The sequence below is a fragment of the Agelaius tricolor genome, unplaced genomic scaffold (genome assembly GCF_023055355.1).
Source record: "Agelaius tricolor isolate 1412-34295 unplaced genomic scaffold, bAgeTri1.0.p SCAF_17, whole genome shotgun sequence".
NCBI lineage: Eukaryota > Metazoa > Chordata > Aves > Passeriformes > Icteridae > Agelaius > Agelaius tricolor.
Genome location: NW_027269277.1, coordinates 19,902,183 through 19,920,474, shown reverse-complemented (window position 1 = coordinate 19,920,474; position 18,292 = coordinate 19,902,183). Strand labels below are relative to the sequence as shown.

Below are 18,292 nucleotides of genomic sequence, written 5' to 3'. Positions count from 1 at the left end.
TTTGATTGAGCCCGTAAATTTTAGGCTACTAGGCTTGACCAATGAATAGAAAGGGGAAAGTCACACAGCTTAGGTGGTTCCCTTGTCAACAACTTCTCAGTAGTAGGGCAATTTCTGTCCTCAAGTTTGTTACTTCAGCTAGCAGATTATGCTCACTCCAAAAGAAGGTGAGAAGTTTGCTACCCTAAATGGTCCGAGAATTCTTCCTGCTTCTTTGTGACGCTTTTGTATGACTGGATTCTGTATTATTGGAGTTTGTTATAAAAAGTTGGATTAAATTGCGTGCGTCCGCTCTTGGGGGAAACAGAGTATTTAGCCAATAACATCTAGGCTTTTATCGACCTGAGATTGTCTGAACGGACGGGAGGCTTTAAGCACAGTAATTCCTGCTAGTTCCAATTCCATTTTTAGACTCGACAAACCAAATGGTAAACCTGCACCAGTAGGGAGGGACATTGGACTTTCTCCTTTTTAGAGACAAGCTAATGAAAAAGTTTCAGCAGAATCATAGCAGGCTGTAAAATAAGAAAAGCATCACGAAAAGAGGCCAATCCTATCCTCTTAGTATTGCTAGTTGTGATTGGACATGAATGAAATGTGTCAACTCTGTGTTCCTGGGTATCACATCAGTAACAGCTACTTCAGCTGCTGTAGTTGTCTCCTAAAGCTAAGAACAGAATCCAAAGAATTGTGATTCCATGGTCCCAATTCACCCTGTGATGGTGACAGGTGAAAAAGGAGTGGAAGGTGCACAGGTAAATTAACTTGAATGGCCTATCTAAATCAGCAGCCACTGATTTCCTGAAAACTTCAACAGGTCAGTTGACCTGTTGGGATTCTTTTAATCTTTGGTCATGTTTTTCTTGGGATTCTTGTAACCTTTCCCCATTCGTTCAGCCTTTGCCCTCAAGCCTTTGCTGACGTTTCAAGTATCTCGACAAGCTGGAAATGTGTTTATTTATTTATCATGTCATTATTCCCTTCAAAGGGTTGTTTGCCTCAAGTCTTATTTTTGCTGGTTTTCTGCTAGTTCATTGTCAGAGGGCAGCAGGTGTTTTGTAAAAGCAAGTACACAATCCTATAGCTTGCTTTTCTTTTGATTTGGCCTGTCTAGAAAACTGAATGACGGAACATTTCCGACAGGATTTTCTCTCCCCATTATATTTCACCAGAAGGGCAGATGCAAATCATCTACTTAAACTCTTGGCACGGAAGAAAGTAGTGGTTTGCTGCTGCATATAGGTAGAAGCTTACAAAAGGAAGGCCTTGGGCTGAGGCCCGTTACTTTGGCTAAGTAGAAAAGGACTATGGGAAGGTGAGGCCGCTGAATCAGAGGTAGATCCACAAGTTCTAGAATGGTCACGTGTTCACAGCGTGGTGTATGATGGTTGGTTGAATGAATTTTGTTATGGCTTAAAGCTATGGAACTGATAAAGGCCTGAGTGCTTCAAAAGCATGGGTTTTGCAAAAAAGCAGCTCTCCTCTGCACCTGCCTGGGGACTCTGCATCACTAGGGACCCTCACTCCCAGTTTGCCAAGGAGATGATCAGTAGGAATGTTGCAGAGCTGCTGTGTCCATATGAGCGGAATGGCAAAGAGTGAAGCGGTGGGTAGTTTTGGGCTTTAATACAATGCTGCTGCATTGGTGCCAGCTTAGTCGGTTTTCCATCAGTGGCCTTTCTGTCTAGAAGTACGCTGCCCAGAGTCTTTCTAGCATGTGATGCCATTTCCTTCCTGTTGTTTAAATACCTTCCTTCAGTTGAAAGGATGATACAATCTTTACATTTTGAAGATCCCTGTTAGGAAACACTATGCCAGAGGAGTCATTGCTCCCTTTTCTTCTGCCTCCTTTGTAATTTTCAGAGACTCATTTCAAATTTCTGCTAATGTCAAGAAGAATACTGAGACTACTCAGCAGGGTTGAGGCTCTCAGCTGCTTTCCTCTTTCATACTGCTTCATACTGTATGTGACTTAATGGCCTGGTTTTGTCATCCACATTTTACTGTGATCTGTGAACACAAAAAGAAGTCTTTGTTTTTTGCAAGAACTACCCCAGGAGGATTTGTGTTCATTTTGATTTCTACGGTGTTAGCCCTGTTGCAGATAAAAAGGAGATTATACTCTCTTCTTGTGTACTCTCTTCTTGTGCTCTCATTCCCTCCTCTCTGCTTTGCATGTCCTAGTTAATCTACAGGCGTGACTCATTTGGCATCATCTCATAGTGCAAATTCTGCACAGTTTCATGGACTTACAAATGCCAGGTGCCATATAACCATTCAAAGATTAAAGAATTGTAGGGCTGGGCAAGTTCATTTTTATTTCTTTCATATAAATATGTGAAATACACTCTCTTTAGTGTATAATGTATATTGATGTATATTTATTCATTTCTATTTATAAATAAATTTATACTCTATATTACATCTATCCCTAGTACTTAAATTATTTTCTATATTTTTATACATATTTTTATATAGTAAGTATATATTTGTTAGAATTTTTGCTTCTGTAACGCTTATATTATTTAAAATAATTCCCCTGCCTCTACCCGGATAAAAGCCAAAAAGAACCCCTTTATTTCGACTGTATTTAAATTTGTAAAAAAAAAATTTTTCATATTTATATCCACATTTATATTTCAAATGTATATTGATGTATAATGTTTATCTTTACATTTATAATTTCCGATTTATTTATAAATTTATATTCTATTTTACATCTGTTCCTATTATTTCTATTTATGTCTATCTTTTCATTCATATCTTTCTATATTTAATATATATTTCTGTGTTAGGATTTTTACTTCTGTAACGTTTACATTATTTAAAATAAAACCCCTGCCTCTACGTAAATTAAAGCCAAAAAGAACCCCTTTCTTTTCAACTGTATTTCAATATTTTTTAGAATTGTATTTTTCAGGTTCATATTCAGATTTACATTTAAAATGTATATCAATGTATACTGTTATTTGTATTCTATATTACAACTCTTCCTATTATTTATATTTACTTATATTTTATATTTATATATATTTATATCTTGATTATCTATCTCAATATTTAGAAACGGGTAAGAGTAATATCTATATTCATATTATTTAAAATTAAAACCCTGCCTCTAACCCAATAAGAACCAAAAAAACCCCAACCCTTTCTTTTAGACAATATTTAAATAGATTTTACTGCTATGTTTTCATATTTATATTCACATTTATATTTATAATATGTATTGCTTACTTATACATTTATCTCTATAAATGTCAATTTATAAATAAATTTACATTCTCTATTACATCTATTGCAAGGACATACTTATATATTTTTATACGTATTTTGATTTATTGATTATCTATTTCTGTGTTAAGATTTTTACTTTTGTAACATTGTATTAGTTAAAATAAAACTCCTGCCTCTACTAGAATAAAAGCCAAAAAATTCCCTTTCTTTCAAACTATATTTACATATTTTTATATTTCTATTCCCATTTATCATTTATATTGCCGTATAAGGTCATTTATATTCTATACTACAACTCTTCATATTACTTACATAGATTTAGATTTAAATTTATATCCATATTTTCATAATTTCTCTCTCTATACTTATGATAGATTTCTATCTTAAGATTCACATTTCTATAATACTCCTATTATTTCAAATAAAACCCCTGCCTCCAACCAAATAAAAACCAGACACCTCTTTATTTCACCCATATCTAAAATTCTAAAAATAATTTTATTTTTCATAATTCTATTCACATTTACATTTATAATTTTTATTTATTATATTTGAAGGTATTATATATATTAGAGAAAATACCTTTTAATATAATAACAGATATATTATTTTTATATCCTATATATTCTTTTACTTCTATTTCTTTATATTAAATATTTAGAGATATCGGTATATATGTTATATATTTGTATATCTGGATTTTTATTTTTATATTATTTCTATTTATAAAAAAAAAACAGCCTATAACCTAATAAAAACCAAAAAATCCCCCATTTCTTTTAACTCTATCTAAATATTTTTATATTTACAACCTATCTTTATATATCTTTGTATATATATATAATAGACTATCATTTCTATATATTATCATATGTTACAATAATATACTATATAGTATAGTTTTATGTGTTTATCTATTTGTTTTCTATATTTATGTTTACAACTATCATTTTATATTTATTTTTATATTTATATTTATTTCTACTTTAATCTATATATTAGACCATATCAATTCATTAACCTAATGCATCAGAACCACAAAAATACTGCACCTTCGTCAGCACTGGTACGCAGCCCACACTCATCCCATTGCAGCATATCCAAACAAAACCTATTTCTAGTACTAACAGAACAAAGACCCCACAACATTTAACCCTAAGAAAATCTCAAATCAACCGAACTGTCAAGACATTTGAAATCCCACTATAACTAGCCCAAAAGCTCCGTACATTCTCATCATAAACTTCCTCCTAAACCAATGGCTCAAAAACCCAAAAAACTCAGATACACATTGAAAATGACAGAACTGCTAGTAAAAACAAACACCCATTAAAAATTATATCCAACCAATTCACTAAACTCAAAACCCTACAAGTGACCCTAAACATTACTAAAAAATGCCCCCAAAGCTCTACCTTGAGGCTAACTCACAAATAATAACCAATAATCTATAAAGGTTATCTTCAAAATTTTAAAACAACTCATTAAAAGCATGAAAATAAAAAAATCGAAACTATTAAAATACTAAAAAATATCACTACCCAAATTGAAAGACATATTGCCTCTAGAAACCCACCGTACAAATGCCCCTGTCCCCCAAAAGAAAACCAGAAACAAAACAGCAGAGCAGAAAGAAATCGGAACTTAGGAACGCTAAAACCAGAACGTTCAAGAAGTTCCACCATATCCCTGATCATACACCAACTACAAACAACGTGAAACGATACAAACAATTCTTAAAAACCGCCTTAAAACCACTACATTAAAAACCCTTTCAACAATTAAAAACTGCATTTAACAAAAGCCATCCAATAAATTAACACCCAAAACTCCAGCAGCCCAGCTGGCCCTACCAAATCTCTCTGTTGATACATACAGTAAACAAAACCAAAATCCCAGTAATACCTATCAGAAGTCTAGGAAAGAAGCCTCTTGAAATTAATCCTACCTCAAACACAAACCAACCCATCCAGAAAGTTAGCTTCACTCAAAAAACTATTTACACAGAGTTAATAAGACCAAGAAATAAAACAACACACCATATACCACCAACGAATAGAACAGTGAAGGAAAAAAACCCACGTTTTTTTCTTTTTTTTATTTCAACTAACTTCCTTTATTAGCTAGAACCAAAGATTTTGCCGGGCTGTAACAACAACAACTTCTTTTTCTTCTTCTCCTTCTGAAATGTCCCTTCTCCTTCCCAAATTCTTTACAACTTCTGAGTTTAAATCCAAGCAAAAAGCAAAATTCGTGCACTTGTGAGTCCAGTGCTCCTGTCAGATTCTCTGTCTCACTCCACATCTTCTTACACTTTCAGTCTGAACGCTGTCCTGCCCTGATGAGTTTGACAGAAGAATTGGCACATGTTAAGAGAGCATTTCCCTCCCTCCGTCCCTCCCTCCCTCCCTCCCCAGAGCTGGTTACCTTAGCGCATTTCAATCAATCCCAAGCCCGCAATGATGCGCACTCACCTCAAGGCTCACAGCAAGCATGCCGCAGCTCAGGCTTACTTGGCTCCAGGGCTCCGTGCCTTAGAGAGCTGAGAAAACTTCTCATGAACCTTGTTCCAAGACATTGGAATGCAAACTCAGCTCCGTCTCAGCGGGAGGCAGGAGCACATCTGGCTGAGCCACAAAAAATCCCTTCTTGGGCGGCTGCACTCTGCCAGAAAGGGGAAACACGTGCTAACGAACAGCAGCTCAGAAACAATTCTTTTCTAATGTTACCTGCTCTACTTGACTGCTCACTAACACAAGTCTCATTTTACCATTGCAGGGAGAAAGCTGTAGGAAAATGTCTGATGAGCAGCCACAAAAGCCTCACTCCCTGCTACACAGCCTGCAACACCCTTGGCAGAGCGGAGCAGCAAAATCACCACACTCTCCTTGCCATGGGCAAGGGTAGAAGATTACTGGAGGAGGCATATAAAAAGAAGGGAAACGCTCCTATAAATGCACAGCCATTTGCTTTCAGACGCCCAGAGTTCAGGATCTTCTCTAAGAAGCCAGACATGACATGATATTTCTAAGATTTTCTTCTTCACCGAAGGAAATGTATGTACATACACACTCTTACAAATGTACCTACCGTTTTGGGGTTTTTTTTTTCTTCTGAAGCTCCAAGAATGATTTCCCATCTTGAGTCATTCAGAAAAACGGCCCCTGTGACTCAGGACAGAAGGGCGGCCTGCGTTTTTGATCACAACAGCTTTTGGGTTTACCCTGTGAGCAGGAGCAGCAAGAGCTGAGGCTCAGCAGAGGCTGACCCCGGCCAGCCCCTTCCTCCCTTCCCTGTGTCACAATGACTTCCAGGCAGAAGGATGCAAAGCAGGTTTTTGTCTTTTCTCTTGAGTGCCAATAGGTAGAAGATGTAGGCTTTGAAATAACTTATGACCCTCTCTTTGAACTCTCCCAAGGACAGTTTTAAAGAAAAGACAGAAGATTGCTGCTAAATCCGTATCGAATCAGGATGAGAGCAGCAAGGATCCAAGGCCAGCAGCGTTGCCAGGCAGTGTCACGTCCCTGCCACCTTGTGACAAGGCACACAGCTGCAAAGCCCCAAAGCCTGCAAGTCCTGGAGCTCCGCATGGATGGACCTGGTTCCCTTCCCAGGTGTCCCCCCTCCGGAGGGTGCACCCAGAGCCCCGGGCAGGAATGGAGTCACTGACTGCTCTCTAGGGACGAGACCCTCCCTGCAGGTGACACTGCCTTGTCCTCTCCCTGTGGGACAGGGACCTCCAGGCTCTAGGACCAGCCTCATTTTGTCAGCATCCAGGTGCTGTGTTAGAGCCAGAGGGGTCAAGGCTTTCCAGAACCATAGGATCCTTGCAGTTGGAAAAGCCTTCTAAGGTCATCAAGCCCAGCTGCTGCCCCAGCACTGCCAAGCTGCCCCCCCAAATCAGGTCCCTAAACACCACATCTTAACATCCTTGAAATGTCTCCAGGCGTGGGGACTTCCCTGGGCAGCCTGCTCCTATGCCTGACCACCCTTTCAGTGAAGAAATTTTCCCTCCAATCCAATCTAAGCCTTTCCTGCTGCAAGTTGAGGCCATTTCCTCTTGCTGTGTCACTTCTTACCTGGGAGATCTCGGTACTTCAACCTTACCTGCTCGTTCCCTAGGAGGTCTCTGGCTTGGCTGGATGAGAGGAGAAACACTCCCGCCTCAGGAATGGTAGCTCAGGAGGTCCCACACCAAGGCCAGGGGGAGCAGCCGTCCTCACCAGAGCTTGCACGTCAGTTCTCAGAGATTGGCTCTGCTTTTCCTCCCACGCAGATCTCTGCTGAGTGCTTCACAATTGCCTGTTTGGAGGAGGGGGGGAAAATAGGTTAGCCAAGTTTTTTATCCAGACTTAGCTGATGGCTTTGCCTCCTCCTGACTTCCTTCTGCTAAGAAAACAGCTGCCTTTGGACTTCTAGGGGCAACTTGCACATCATGCCTGAAAAGGAACTACAGAAAAGCGCCTCATTTATAAAGCCTCAGCCAAGAAGACAGATAATTGCAGCTTCTCCATGCCCACTGCCTGCAGAGCTGGCAGGCACCAGGCCAGCTCTGCTCCTCCTTCAAGTTGTTCCCAAGTCTGCTGGAAGAACTGAAGGCTACTTTGGCGTTCCATTGCTCTGCTTCTCCCGAGAAAGAGCTTTGAGTGTTGTTACCCCTCCAAGGGAAGGGCCTTTCTGTCTCACACGCTCGGTGACACAAGGCTACGCCAAGCTGCAGCAGCCTCTGCTCCAAGTGGGAAGGGCTTCCTTCCTCCTCTGGCACCTGGCTGGCACAGGGCACAGGTTGCTCAGAGGTGCTGGGGCTGCCCCATCCCTGCAAGTGTTCAAGGCCCATTGGTGCTCTGGGATGAGGCTCTGAGCAAGCTGCTCTATGGAAGCACGTCCTTGCCCATGGTGGCAGCAGCCTTGGAATGAGGTGATCTTTAGAGCCCCTTCCAACCTGAATTATTCCATGATTCTGTGAACTGAAAAAAGCGGGGAAAGAAATCTGTAAAGGTCACTAAATGCATCAAAGCACATCCCCATTGATCCAATACTCAGCAGCCCATCCAGCCAAGGTCAGAGCTCTCTGCCCACCAAGGACACGGCAAGCAGCAGGGACCTTTCTCCCACTCTCCAGCACGGACCTGTGAAGCCAGAGAGAAGTTTACAGGGACCGGGAGGCGGTGGGACGGGACGGGCGACTGGTCTGACCTTGCAAAGCTGGCGGCAGAAAGGGCGGGCAGCGCCACAACCCCGCTCCGCCTCCTGCGCCGCCTGCCCGCCGCCGCCCCGCCGGGATTTTCTGGCCCGCCATCGCTTCCACCGCCTGGAGAGGGGCGTGCGCGGGCTCAGGGGGTGCAGCCCTGTTCCGACAGCACTCGCCCGCCGCCCCCGGCCCGCAGAGCGCTGCGACCGCGCCTCCGCCGTCCACCAAAAGCGGCACCGCCGGGCCGCCCCCCGCCCCCCCCGGCCATTCTTCTCAGCCATCGTGTCCCTTTTGCGCTCCTGAATGTCCTTCACCCCTCCCAGCCATTTACCGACCCCGCCCCGCCTGCCCCTGCTCCCACCCCGCCCGCCCCCTGCTCCCACCCCTCGCCCTTGCCTCGCTCAGCAGCCGCGTCCTTGCCCCGCCCCCGGCAGCCAGCGGTGAGGGGCAGGGCGCTGGCTCGGGGGGCTGCAGTACCGCACTCTGGCCACAGGGCGGCAGACTCCCGGGTCCGCGATTTTCCCGCCCTTTCAGCCGCCACCTTGAGAAGGTCAAAGAAAGTCCACAACATTGGCGACCCGCCACCCCCAAGATGGCGGCCGAAGAAGACCCCACCCCCCCCCTCGGCCGAGAGAGGCGGTTACGCAGATGCCTGTCAGAAACCCGCCGAAGTACGCCCGTCCGCGGCACCGCTGAGCCCACAGCCCGTGTCGGGTACACCTGAAATGCAACAGAAAATCCCGCTGGGGCCACGCCGATGTCGGTGTTCCATGCAGGCAGTCCAGATAGACAGACCAGGGTCCTCCATTTTCCCGCCCTTTTGGCCGCCATTTTGAGAAGGTCAAAGAAACTCCATGACATTGGCAACACGCCACTCCCACGATGGCGGCCGGGAGAGGACCCCCCTCGGCCGAGAGAGGCGGTTACACAGATGCCTGTCAGAAACCCGCCGAAATACGCCCGTCCGCGGCGCCACTGAGCCCACAGCCGGTGTCGAGTACACCTGAAATGCCACAGAAAATCCCGTCCGGGCCACGTCGGTGTTCCGTGCAGGCAGTCCGGATAGACAGATCAGGGTCCTCCATTTTCCCGCCCTTTTGGCCACCATTTTGAGAAGGTCAAACAAAGTCTGTCACACCCGAGAGGGCTCCCTGGCCATGGCGGGCTGCAGTACCGCGCTCTGCCCACAAGGCGGCAGCACTGCTGCCCACCCCAGCCGGGGGCGCCGCGCGCCTTGGGGCTGCTGGCAGGGAAGGTGGCAAAAAAGAACAGGGGCGATCCCCCCCAAAAAACTCCTCTAAAAATAAATGCCAAAAACCTGCCTCTTACCCAACAAGAACCAAACAAGCCCCCTTTCTTTCAAACCTTCTTTAAATAAATTTTATATTTCTAGTTTTCCTAGTTATATTCACACGCATATTTATACCGGACATTGATGCGTTATGTCATTTATACAATCTATTATGTCTATTCCTATTATCTGTATTTATTTATATTTTGTGGTTTTATCAATATCATTATGTATTGATTGTATATTTCTATACTTAGATTTAGATTTCTATCATACTTTTATTATTAAAAAAAAATCCCATCTCTACCCAAACAAATACCAAAAAACCCTTCTTTTAAACTATATTGAAATATTTTCATATTTATAGCTTGCATAATTATATTCACATTTATATTCACAGTTTATACTGATGCATTATATTCATAATTAGATATAATATATATATTATTCACATAATATAGATAAATTATTATTTTTATTATGCACCATATCTACTGCTACAACTTATTTTTTCTAATATTTTCAATTTTTATATCAATCTTGATGTATTCATGAAATATTTTTACAATTAGATTTCTACCTTTATATTATTTGTATTTGTAGTTTTTATAAAAAAACCCTGCTTTTGCCAAATAAAAAACAAAACCATCCTTTATTTTAAAATACTTTAAAAAATATTGTTGTATTTATATTTACCATATCTATAATGTTTTATATATTATATCATAGTGATGTACTATATTTATAGCTATTTCCTATAATATATTATAATAAGATATATACAGTATTACTTGTATTACGTGTTGTATGGATTTATGTCACTTTATATTTACAATTCTTTAATAATTTTATATCTATATCTGCATAGATTTGCAATACATTTCTATATTTAAAATTTTGTTTGAGTTGTGTTTATATTTATCATCTCTGTTTCTATATCTATAAACATACACAATACTCTATTAAAAATACAATACCTTATTGGAATATATCATGACTTACGTTACCTGTTAAATTTTAAATATAGACAGAATAGATCATAATAAAAGTTTATTCCCATTTCTACACATCTACTTGTTTTGTTTAAATATAGCTATCCTTAGAATTTTACATTTAAAATCCAATTCCTAAATACAATGACAAAACAAACAGCATTGAATTCCCACCAATATCTTCCAAAACCATCAAGATACCTCCACCAGCCAAACAACTGCCAGCGAAAAAAAACACACAACACTCTTTTCACTAACAGTTCTCACCAAATCAGAAAAATGGAACCAAACGAAAAGAAAACCCTTGAGAAACACACGCAGCAAATCACAAAAGCCTCTAAAAAAAAACCAAACCAATTTACTCAATTCCAAACAGTGCCACTGACCCTGATCGTTATTAAAAAAAACAACAAAATTCTACATCTACACTAACTCAAAGAATAAGCAATACTCTGTCAAACGAACTTTAGAAAGCGAACTAATTAACGAAATAAAAAAAAAATCTGAACCACTAAAAAATAAGAAAATAACTACCCAAATAAAAAAAACTACTTAAAAAGACCCACCATATAAATACCCACGTTCCCAAAAATAAAACTGATCAACAACATAATACGTCAAAGGAAATAGAATTAAAATCCGGGCCGCTGCTTCACGCAACGACCCGTAAAAACCATTGCACGCCTTTAAAAACATAATAGCCCGGCAAAAAATATATCCGACTACAAAATTCAATTCAAACCAAACCTTTATCGTCACCACCTGAACCGAGAACCGTACCAGTCAGGAAGAACGCCATAGCCCTTAGCGCACACCCACTGCGACCAAAACAAAACCGTGCGATCGATCCCTACAAAGCCCCTCCGAACCACGACACCCAAGAACTTGCGGCAGCCCAACCCCGCGCTGCCGGCCCCGGACGGAGCGCGGCTCCTCCGGCGGCTGCTCCGCCGCGCAGGGGCGGCGCCGCCCAGGAGACACCCCCCCCACCCCCCCCGCCCACTCCCCCTGCCCGGGGGGCCCCGGCGGCGCCCGAGCCCCGCGCCCGGAGCGGACAGAGCGGCCGGCACCGGCCGGGCCGGCGCAGCAGCGCCCGCGCCGCCTCTGCCGCCCTTGGCCGGCCCGGCGCCAGCTGCCCTCGGCTCCGCACGGCGGCTCGCACCGGCAAAGCGGCTCCGCCGCTGCCGCGCCAAATTCCCCGTGCGCCTCGGCACCCGCCCGGCCCGGGCCGGCAGCGCTCCCGAGCGGCAACGCTCCGGGCCGGGCCGCGGCCACAAGAAGCGCCCTCAAATGCAGCGGCACAGCCCGACTGCAGCCCTGCAAACGCTGCCAGAGCTGCGGCTTCCCGCAACTGAACCCCGAAACTGACGCCGCAGGCGGCGCTCACCTCGCTTCAACAAGGGCAAAGAAATGTGTTCTCCCCTTCAAGTTCATCCCCTAGGAGAGCAGAAAGGAAGGGGCTTTCCTCCAATGAAATCCTTCAAGCGATGTGGAAAGGGGGATTTTGACCTCAATTCAAACCCTTGAAAAGGAGGGACACCAGCGCTGTCCCCTCAATTTAAACCTTAGGGGAATGAAAATGGGCTGGCTGCCTTCAAATCAAACCCATCAGATGACAACAATACTTTTCCCATTCCCGTTCAAATGGAACGCAGGGATTCCCTCTCCCCCCTGGGATACACTAACAGCCGGAAAATGGCAGGTTTTCCTTCAATCAACACCCTTAAAACCGCAAGTGAAGGCGGATCCCTCCCAGTTCAAACACAGACAATATTAGGAGAGTAGCTGCTTGCCTCTCCTTCATTTCTTTTGTCTTCACAAGCTCCGTTTTTGTTCCTGGGGGAGCGGGGACTGGCAAGATGAAATTGAAAAGGGAAAGGACAAAAGTCCCCGCTCCAAATCCACACGCGCTCACCTGCTCGGCTGCTGCTTCCCGGCACAAAGATTCGTTCCTCGGCACCTCCTTGAAGCGATGCTCCGCGTATCCAAGCGCGTATCCAGGTGTTCCCCCAGACGCTGCGAGAAGCTCTCGCAGTCCTTCCATGAGACAGCCCCGGGAGCCCCCCCATGAACCCCTCTACTCAGCAGCTCCATGCAAAAGGGAGCCGAGGCAAAGCCTCCCCCTAAAACAGCCTCCCCTCGGCAGGAGCCGGCCCCTCATCATCCTCACAGCTCACACCTGCGGCTGCTCCGAGCCCCCCATCATCCTCACAGCTCACACCTGGCGCTGATGCCACTCTCCAACAGCGCCTCTCCCCGTCCAGCACACAGCCCGCTTCTCACAGACACAGAGCCAACAGAAATCTGCTCCGGGTGCTGGCTTTTCTTAGTCCGTCTGCTTCCACAATTCAGACACGGACGTGCGCTGATGGCACTGAGGGAAAGCTTTCCAGTGCAGAAAACTGTCATTCTGGTAGCACGCTTTGATACGCCTTCAGAAAAAGCAGAATCAGCGCCACCTCCTAAGAGCCGTGCTGAGGAACCCCGCCCTCCTTGGGACACCCAATGCAGCAGAGCTCGGAAAACGAGGGGAAAAGTCAAGCTTGGAGTGGAAAAAGAGAATATAAATACAGCAGCCGTTCAAAAAAGCCTTCAGACAGCAATAGTGGGAACCGGTCACATTTCTTCTTTCCTTGCTCTCTGTAATGACATAAATACGAAGTAAAAAACCCACACGAAACACAAGGCAGAGCTGGGATTTTACAGGTCTTCCTTTTGGCTCTCGGGATGACAAGCGCCTCTTCCGGGACTGCGACACGATTTGGGCGCTGGCAGAGAACGGAGGCAAAAGGTGCCAGAGAGCCCTTTCTATCGCCTTCAGCCCCTGCAGCTGTTCTGAGGGTTCCAGGGCACAGCTCGGTCCGTTCCTAGATCAAAACCTCACGGCAATATCTTCAGAACTACTACCCATCTCCAGTCGGAACTTCCTACATTCCTGTAAACAAATGAGTGCATAGAGAGGGTTTCTCCCCAGCTGAGTTCAGAGACAAATTCCTATTCTTTAGCAATACCTAGAAAACCGAATACCTTGTCAGGTTTTAGCATTCTACACCCACTCACCCCTCCCTGTGCATTTGGTGGCAGCTTTGGGTCCCTTTGGGGGACGGCACCCAGCGTGACCCTCCCCCCCCCCCCCCCCCCCCTCGCCCGCCCCCCACCTGCTCCTGCACCGCAGTGGGGCTCCCTCTCCTGGGCACCTTGGGGTGCCCCCAACGGCATCAGAGCCCCGAGTCTTCACCCCGCCTTTCCCTGACCCCCAAAGAAGGCTCAGAACGAATCCGACTGCCCCGGACAGCAGCGCAGCGCTTCCCCCAAGCCCTTTCCACACGTGCATGGCCCCAGCAAGGGATTCTGCTGCAACAAGAAAGGGGGGGCAGCCCCCAGAAGGGTTGAGGTTCCTGCCCAGCCTCGCTGTCACGGGCCAGGGGCAGCGAGAGAGGGAGCGGCACAGACGGCGGGGACGGCCCGGCACGGAGCGGGGGCCGCTCTCAGCGCGATGCCGGCAAAGCCGCAGCTCCGGCGCTGTCGGCCGCGCTGCTTGAGCGGCACGGGGGGATCCGCCGAGAGCCTCCGGCCCCGCGCGGGGACTCCCGCAAGGGCCCAGGCTCCGGCCCTCGGGGCTTTATTCTCCGGCAGCCCGAGCCCCGCGGCTGCGGGGCAAAGAAGGAAACGGGGCACGGGAAGAGAGAAGCGAGAGCAGGGCATGAGAAAGGGCGGCGAGGGAGGTCGGGCTGTGGAGGAAAGCGGGACGGGAAGGGAAAGCCCGGGACGGGGGTAGAGGGAGGCTGGGCAGAGGAAGGAGAGAGGGGGAACAGAAGGGAGTAGCTGGCTAGGGACAGGACAGGAAGGAGCCGGGTTTGTGGGGGGAGAGGGAATGGGGGAAAGGGAGCGAGAGAAGGCGAATACGGGGAAAAGGAAGGAGGGCTAGAGAGAGGGACAGGCGGGGAAGCCTCCCAGAGCCCCGGCTGCACCCCGAGCCCGGCCCGGCGCCTCGCCCTGCCCGGGATGCTGCGCTCGGCGGAGCTCGGCTCGCTCCGGAGACACTCGGCTCGAGTCGGCTCTTCGGCTAAACTCGGCTATTATCGGCTAAACTCGGCTATTGTCGCCTGCATTCGCCTCTTCGGCGCGCCTCGGCTCCGCTCGCCTCGGCTCGGCGCGGACACGACGGGAGCGCGGGCTCGGGCAGGAGCTCATTAGGCTGGGACCGCACTGGCGCTAAGCAGCGCGCACGAGAGCAGCAGGCTCGCTTCGCCTGAGCTCGGCTCGCTTGGCTTCAGGCAGCCTCGGAAGCCTCGCCGCGGTTCGCTCGAGGTCGTCAGGTTCGGCCGCTCTCGCCTTGCTTCGGCCGAGCTCGTCCGATTCCCCCGAAGGCGGCGTCGTTCGTTTGTGTTTTTAGAAATATTTTTCTGTATTGATTGTATATTTCTATAGTTAGATTTATGTTTCTAGAATTAGAATTAGAATTCTATTAGTCCAAATAAAAACCCCATCTCTAACCAAATAAACACAACAAACCACCTTCTTTTAAACGATATCAAAATATTTTTATACTTTGTATAATTATATTCACATTATATTCACATCTGCCCTACCGACATTGCCACCATATCTTTTACCTCCCAAGCAAGGAAAGGCACTCCAAGTCACTTGGCTTTGCCTTGCCTCCAGTACCATGTCTAGTTTTCCTAGCCTACCCTACCCTAGCTTTGCTTGCTTGCCTATGGCTGCCTTGCCTACCCTGACAGATAACTTCCTGGCTTTGCTTTGCCTTGCCTACCACTCTTTGCCTTGCCTTCCATGCAGGTAAGGCAATGCAAAGCAAGTGTAGGCAATTGTAGGCAAGTCAAGGGACAGGTTGGCAAGACTGAAGCCGTGAGGGGAAAGCAAATGGAATGGTAGGTGAGACAAGTCCCAGAAGTTAGAGGCAAGGCTGGGCATAGGAACTGATGGTAACCGGAAGGGCTAGGCAAGGAAAAACTGTAGGCAGGTCAAATGTGAGGCATGGGCATGCAAGGGAATGCAAAGCAATGGAGAATCAGCAGGACAAGGCAAGGAAACTGGTTGGTTGCCAAAGCAAGGCAAGTGGCAGGTCCATTCAAAGATTGCTGGTACACAAAAGCGGCCCGGACGGACCGCTCTGTCCAGCCTTGATCTTGCATGGGTCATGTCTAATCTGCACCTAAGACACTTGGGTTGCCTGCTTTCTTTTGTATGCAAAAGAACTGTCATTCTGCTCCTGAAGCCCAAGGGTGAAAGATGACCTTCGTGTCCAAAATTCAAGACATGTAAGGATAGATGTCAGAAGAAAGCTGTCAGGACAGATCGGTGTGCTTGCATGTGATCTCCTCCAGGCTTCCTCTCACATGCTCCCTGAAACACTGGGGCCTTGAGAAAAAAAGCCAGTGGAAGCCTGGAGAATACTAGGAGAAGCAGGCAGGGCAATGCAAGTTGAAGAAATTCCACAAAAAAAGAGGGGTGGTGAGTTCCAGGTGGGGGACTGTTGAGCAAGGTAATGCAAGGCAAGGAAGGGGTTCAAGGGCAAGGCAAGACAAGTGGTGGCTTTGCCAGGCAACACAAAAGAGAGGGAGGCAAGGCAATAAGAGTCCTAGAAGGAGAAGGAAATGAAAGATTGGAGCTGGACAACTGGGAAGGAAAAGAGGGATAGGTGAGCAAGTCACTAGAAGGCACTGGGTTGGTATGAAGGGCAAGGGAAGGACATGCATGGGTCAGGAAGGCAAAGGAAAGGAAAGGAATGGTCAGCAATGACAAGGAAATGCAAGATTGGGTAGGAAAGGCAAGGCAATGTGGGGGAGGGATAGGCAACACAATGGGTATCTTAACAGGAAATGTCCATGCACAGCAAGGCCGAAGGAGAAGTGGTAGAGAGGTCAAGGTGGGAAATAGGTGAGTGCAGCTAAGAAAGAAAGAAAGTGCATAGCTCTCGTGTGTGTGTATGTGTATGAAGTTTGCAAGATGTAAAGCAAAGAAAGCTGTCTCTTGATTGTGGAGTAAATGGATGTTTTCAAGAGTAAGTGGCAAGGTCCAAGCAACCTTTTCATCCTGGTACATCTGTGTCTGTGAGACATAGTCAGAAACGTCTCCTTTTAGATTCAGACTGCAAGCAGGACATAGAATGTGACTGTGTGAATAGCTGAGCAGGAAAGCACATCACATCAGCACGTTTCAACAGAAGCAGTTTGTGTGAGAAGGAGATGGACGTGTGGGACTCCAGCAATATGGCAATGCACTCCGCTGAGAAGCAAAGTGCAATGCCTCGGTGTGTGCTCTGAAAATAAAAGGCTGCAAGGAAAAGGCAAGGGGACAGGTCAGTGAAAGCTTTCTGTCCTGGCACCCTGAGCTGTTTGAAGGTGAACCGCTGTTTGGTTTCACTAAGGACTCGGAGAGGATGTGCTTGTCCATGTAGCTGAGAAGGAAAGTGAGAATCACCGGTATGTTTGGCAGAGTTTGTAGGCTGCGAGGAGAAGGAGACGGCCAGGCCTGGCTTTTGGCTGTGGCACTTGTTGCAAGGAAGAAGCTGCTGGATGGTTTAAGCTTTTGGGGATCTGCAAGAGTGAAAGACTACGCTGGTACCTCATAAAACTAATGCTTGTTGATCATCTGGCTGAATCTATGACATAAACCAGAAGTGAAATTTCCCCCATTTGCCTCAGTTTTTTCACCTTTTCATCCAACAGCCCGAGCCTTTTTGAGACAGCTGTCAAACGCCTTGCCTTGAAGCTAGAAGTATCTCAGTTCACCTGCTAAGAAACACGGAAAAGAGCTCAAGTCAATTTCAGAATTGCCCTGAGCAGAGCTGGTGTTTTGGTACCGTAAATTTCCATGGTGAATATGTGCAAGAATCACCATTTTATTAGGCAAACATTTGAAATACACTAGCAGCTTCATCTTCTTGTCACTGCAGTCCTTGGAAGGTTTGCTATTTACTGAAGCAGGAAACAGATCAAACACGAGAAGCTTAAGAATCCAAGCTCGCTAGCCATTGTTCATATAGCACATGATGAATTTAAGGTACCATTGTAACATACAGAATGGCTCTATGCAAGATAATGGAAGTGTCCTTCTTCAATGGGCAGAAAACCTTTCTACCACGTGAACTCTGGCAGTAATCCATCATGCCTCAGTGTGCCGTGGCTAGTCAGAGAGCTATACAATCGGTCTCTCTGCCCATGGCACTCTCAGGGTTCAAGGCCACACATAAACTCCCCACCTTACAGACACGCAAGTAAAGCCCACTGAAAATGCTCTTCTCCAGACAGCTTACTGAAACCAGCTAGGAGTTCCCAGCATCACGCTGGGCACTTCTGTCCATGATGGCTTTGCTTTTAATGAATCCAGAACAGAGTTGCATTTTTTCTAGTCTTTAGCTCTACTAAGGTATTTGATGTAACATGGTGAGAAAAAATTTGTTTCGACAGTGATAAATAACAGAGGGGATAATGTACCTTTTGCTGCTATCTTCTTTTGCTGCTCCATTTTCCTTGCTTCGTTATTGCTTTCTGTCAAAGAAATGCCAGCAAAAGCCTTCATCAAGTCTTTCTGTGAAGACAGACAGCCAGAAAG

At 46.0% G+C, this 18,292-nt stretch overlaps 1 protein-coding gene and 1 long non-coding RNA gene across 7 annotated transcripts in view; both read right to left on the bottom strand.

Annotated features, from left to right (window-relative positions):
* Positions 1 to 5,293: 5,293 nt before the first annotated feature.
* Positions 5,294 to 13,808, bottom strand: LOC139597481 (uncharacterized). Of its 6 annotated transcripts, XR_011681612.1 has the most exons (6): positions 9,147 to 11,639; positions 8,812 to 8,969; positions 7,345 to 7,539; positions 6,328 to 6,461; positions 5,712 to 5,901; positions 5,294 to 5,575 (listed from the first exon to the last, which is right to left on the bottom strand). It is a non-coding gene; the product is annotated as an uncharacterized lncRNA (long non-coding RNA). The 6 variants fall into 6 exon arrangements; XR_011681613.1 differs by lacking the exons at positions 8,812 to 8,969; positions 9,147 to 11,639 and adding an exon at positions 12,627 to 13,808; XR_011681615.1 differs by lacking the exon at positions 8,812 to 8,969 and having other exon boundaries at positions 11,492 to 11,639.
* A 3,092-nt stretch (positions 13,809 to 16,900) lies between these two features.
* LOC139597502 (uncharacterized) overlaps positions 16,901 to 18,292 on the bottom strand; it is a 42,514-nt gene continuing 41,122 nt past the window's right edge. Inside the window, exons 5-6 of the mRNA XM_071442946.1 lie at positions 18,175 to 18,268; positions 16,901 to 17,472 (exon numbers count right to left, since the gene is read on the bottom strand). Coding sequence (XP_071299047.1) covers positions 17,450 to 17,472; positions 18,175 to 18,268 — 117 coding nt within the window. The 3' untranslated portion in view covers positions 16,901 to 17,449. The remainder of the gene's footprint in view (positions 17,473 to 18,174; positions 18,269 to 18,292) is intronic.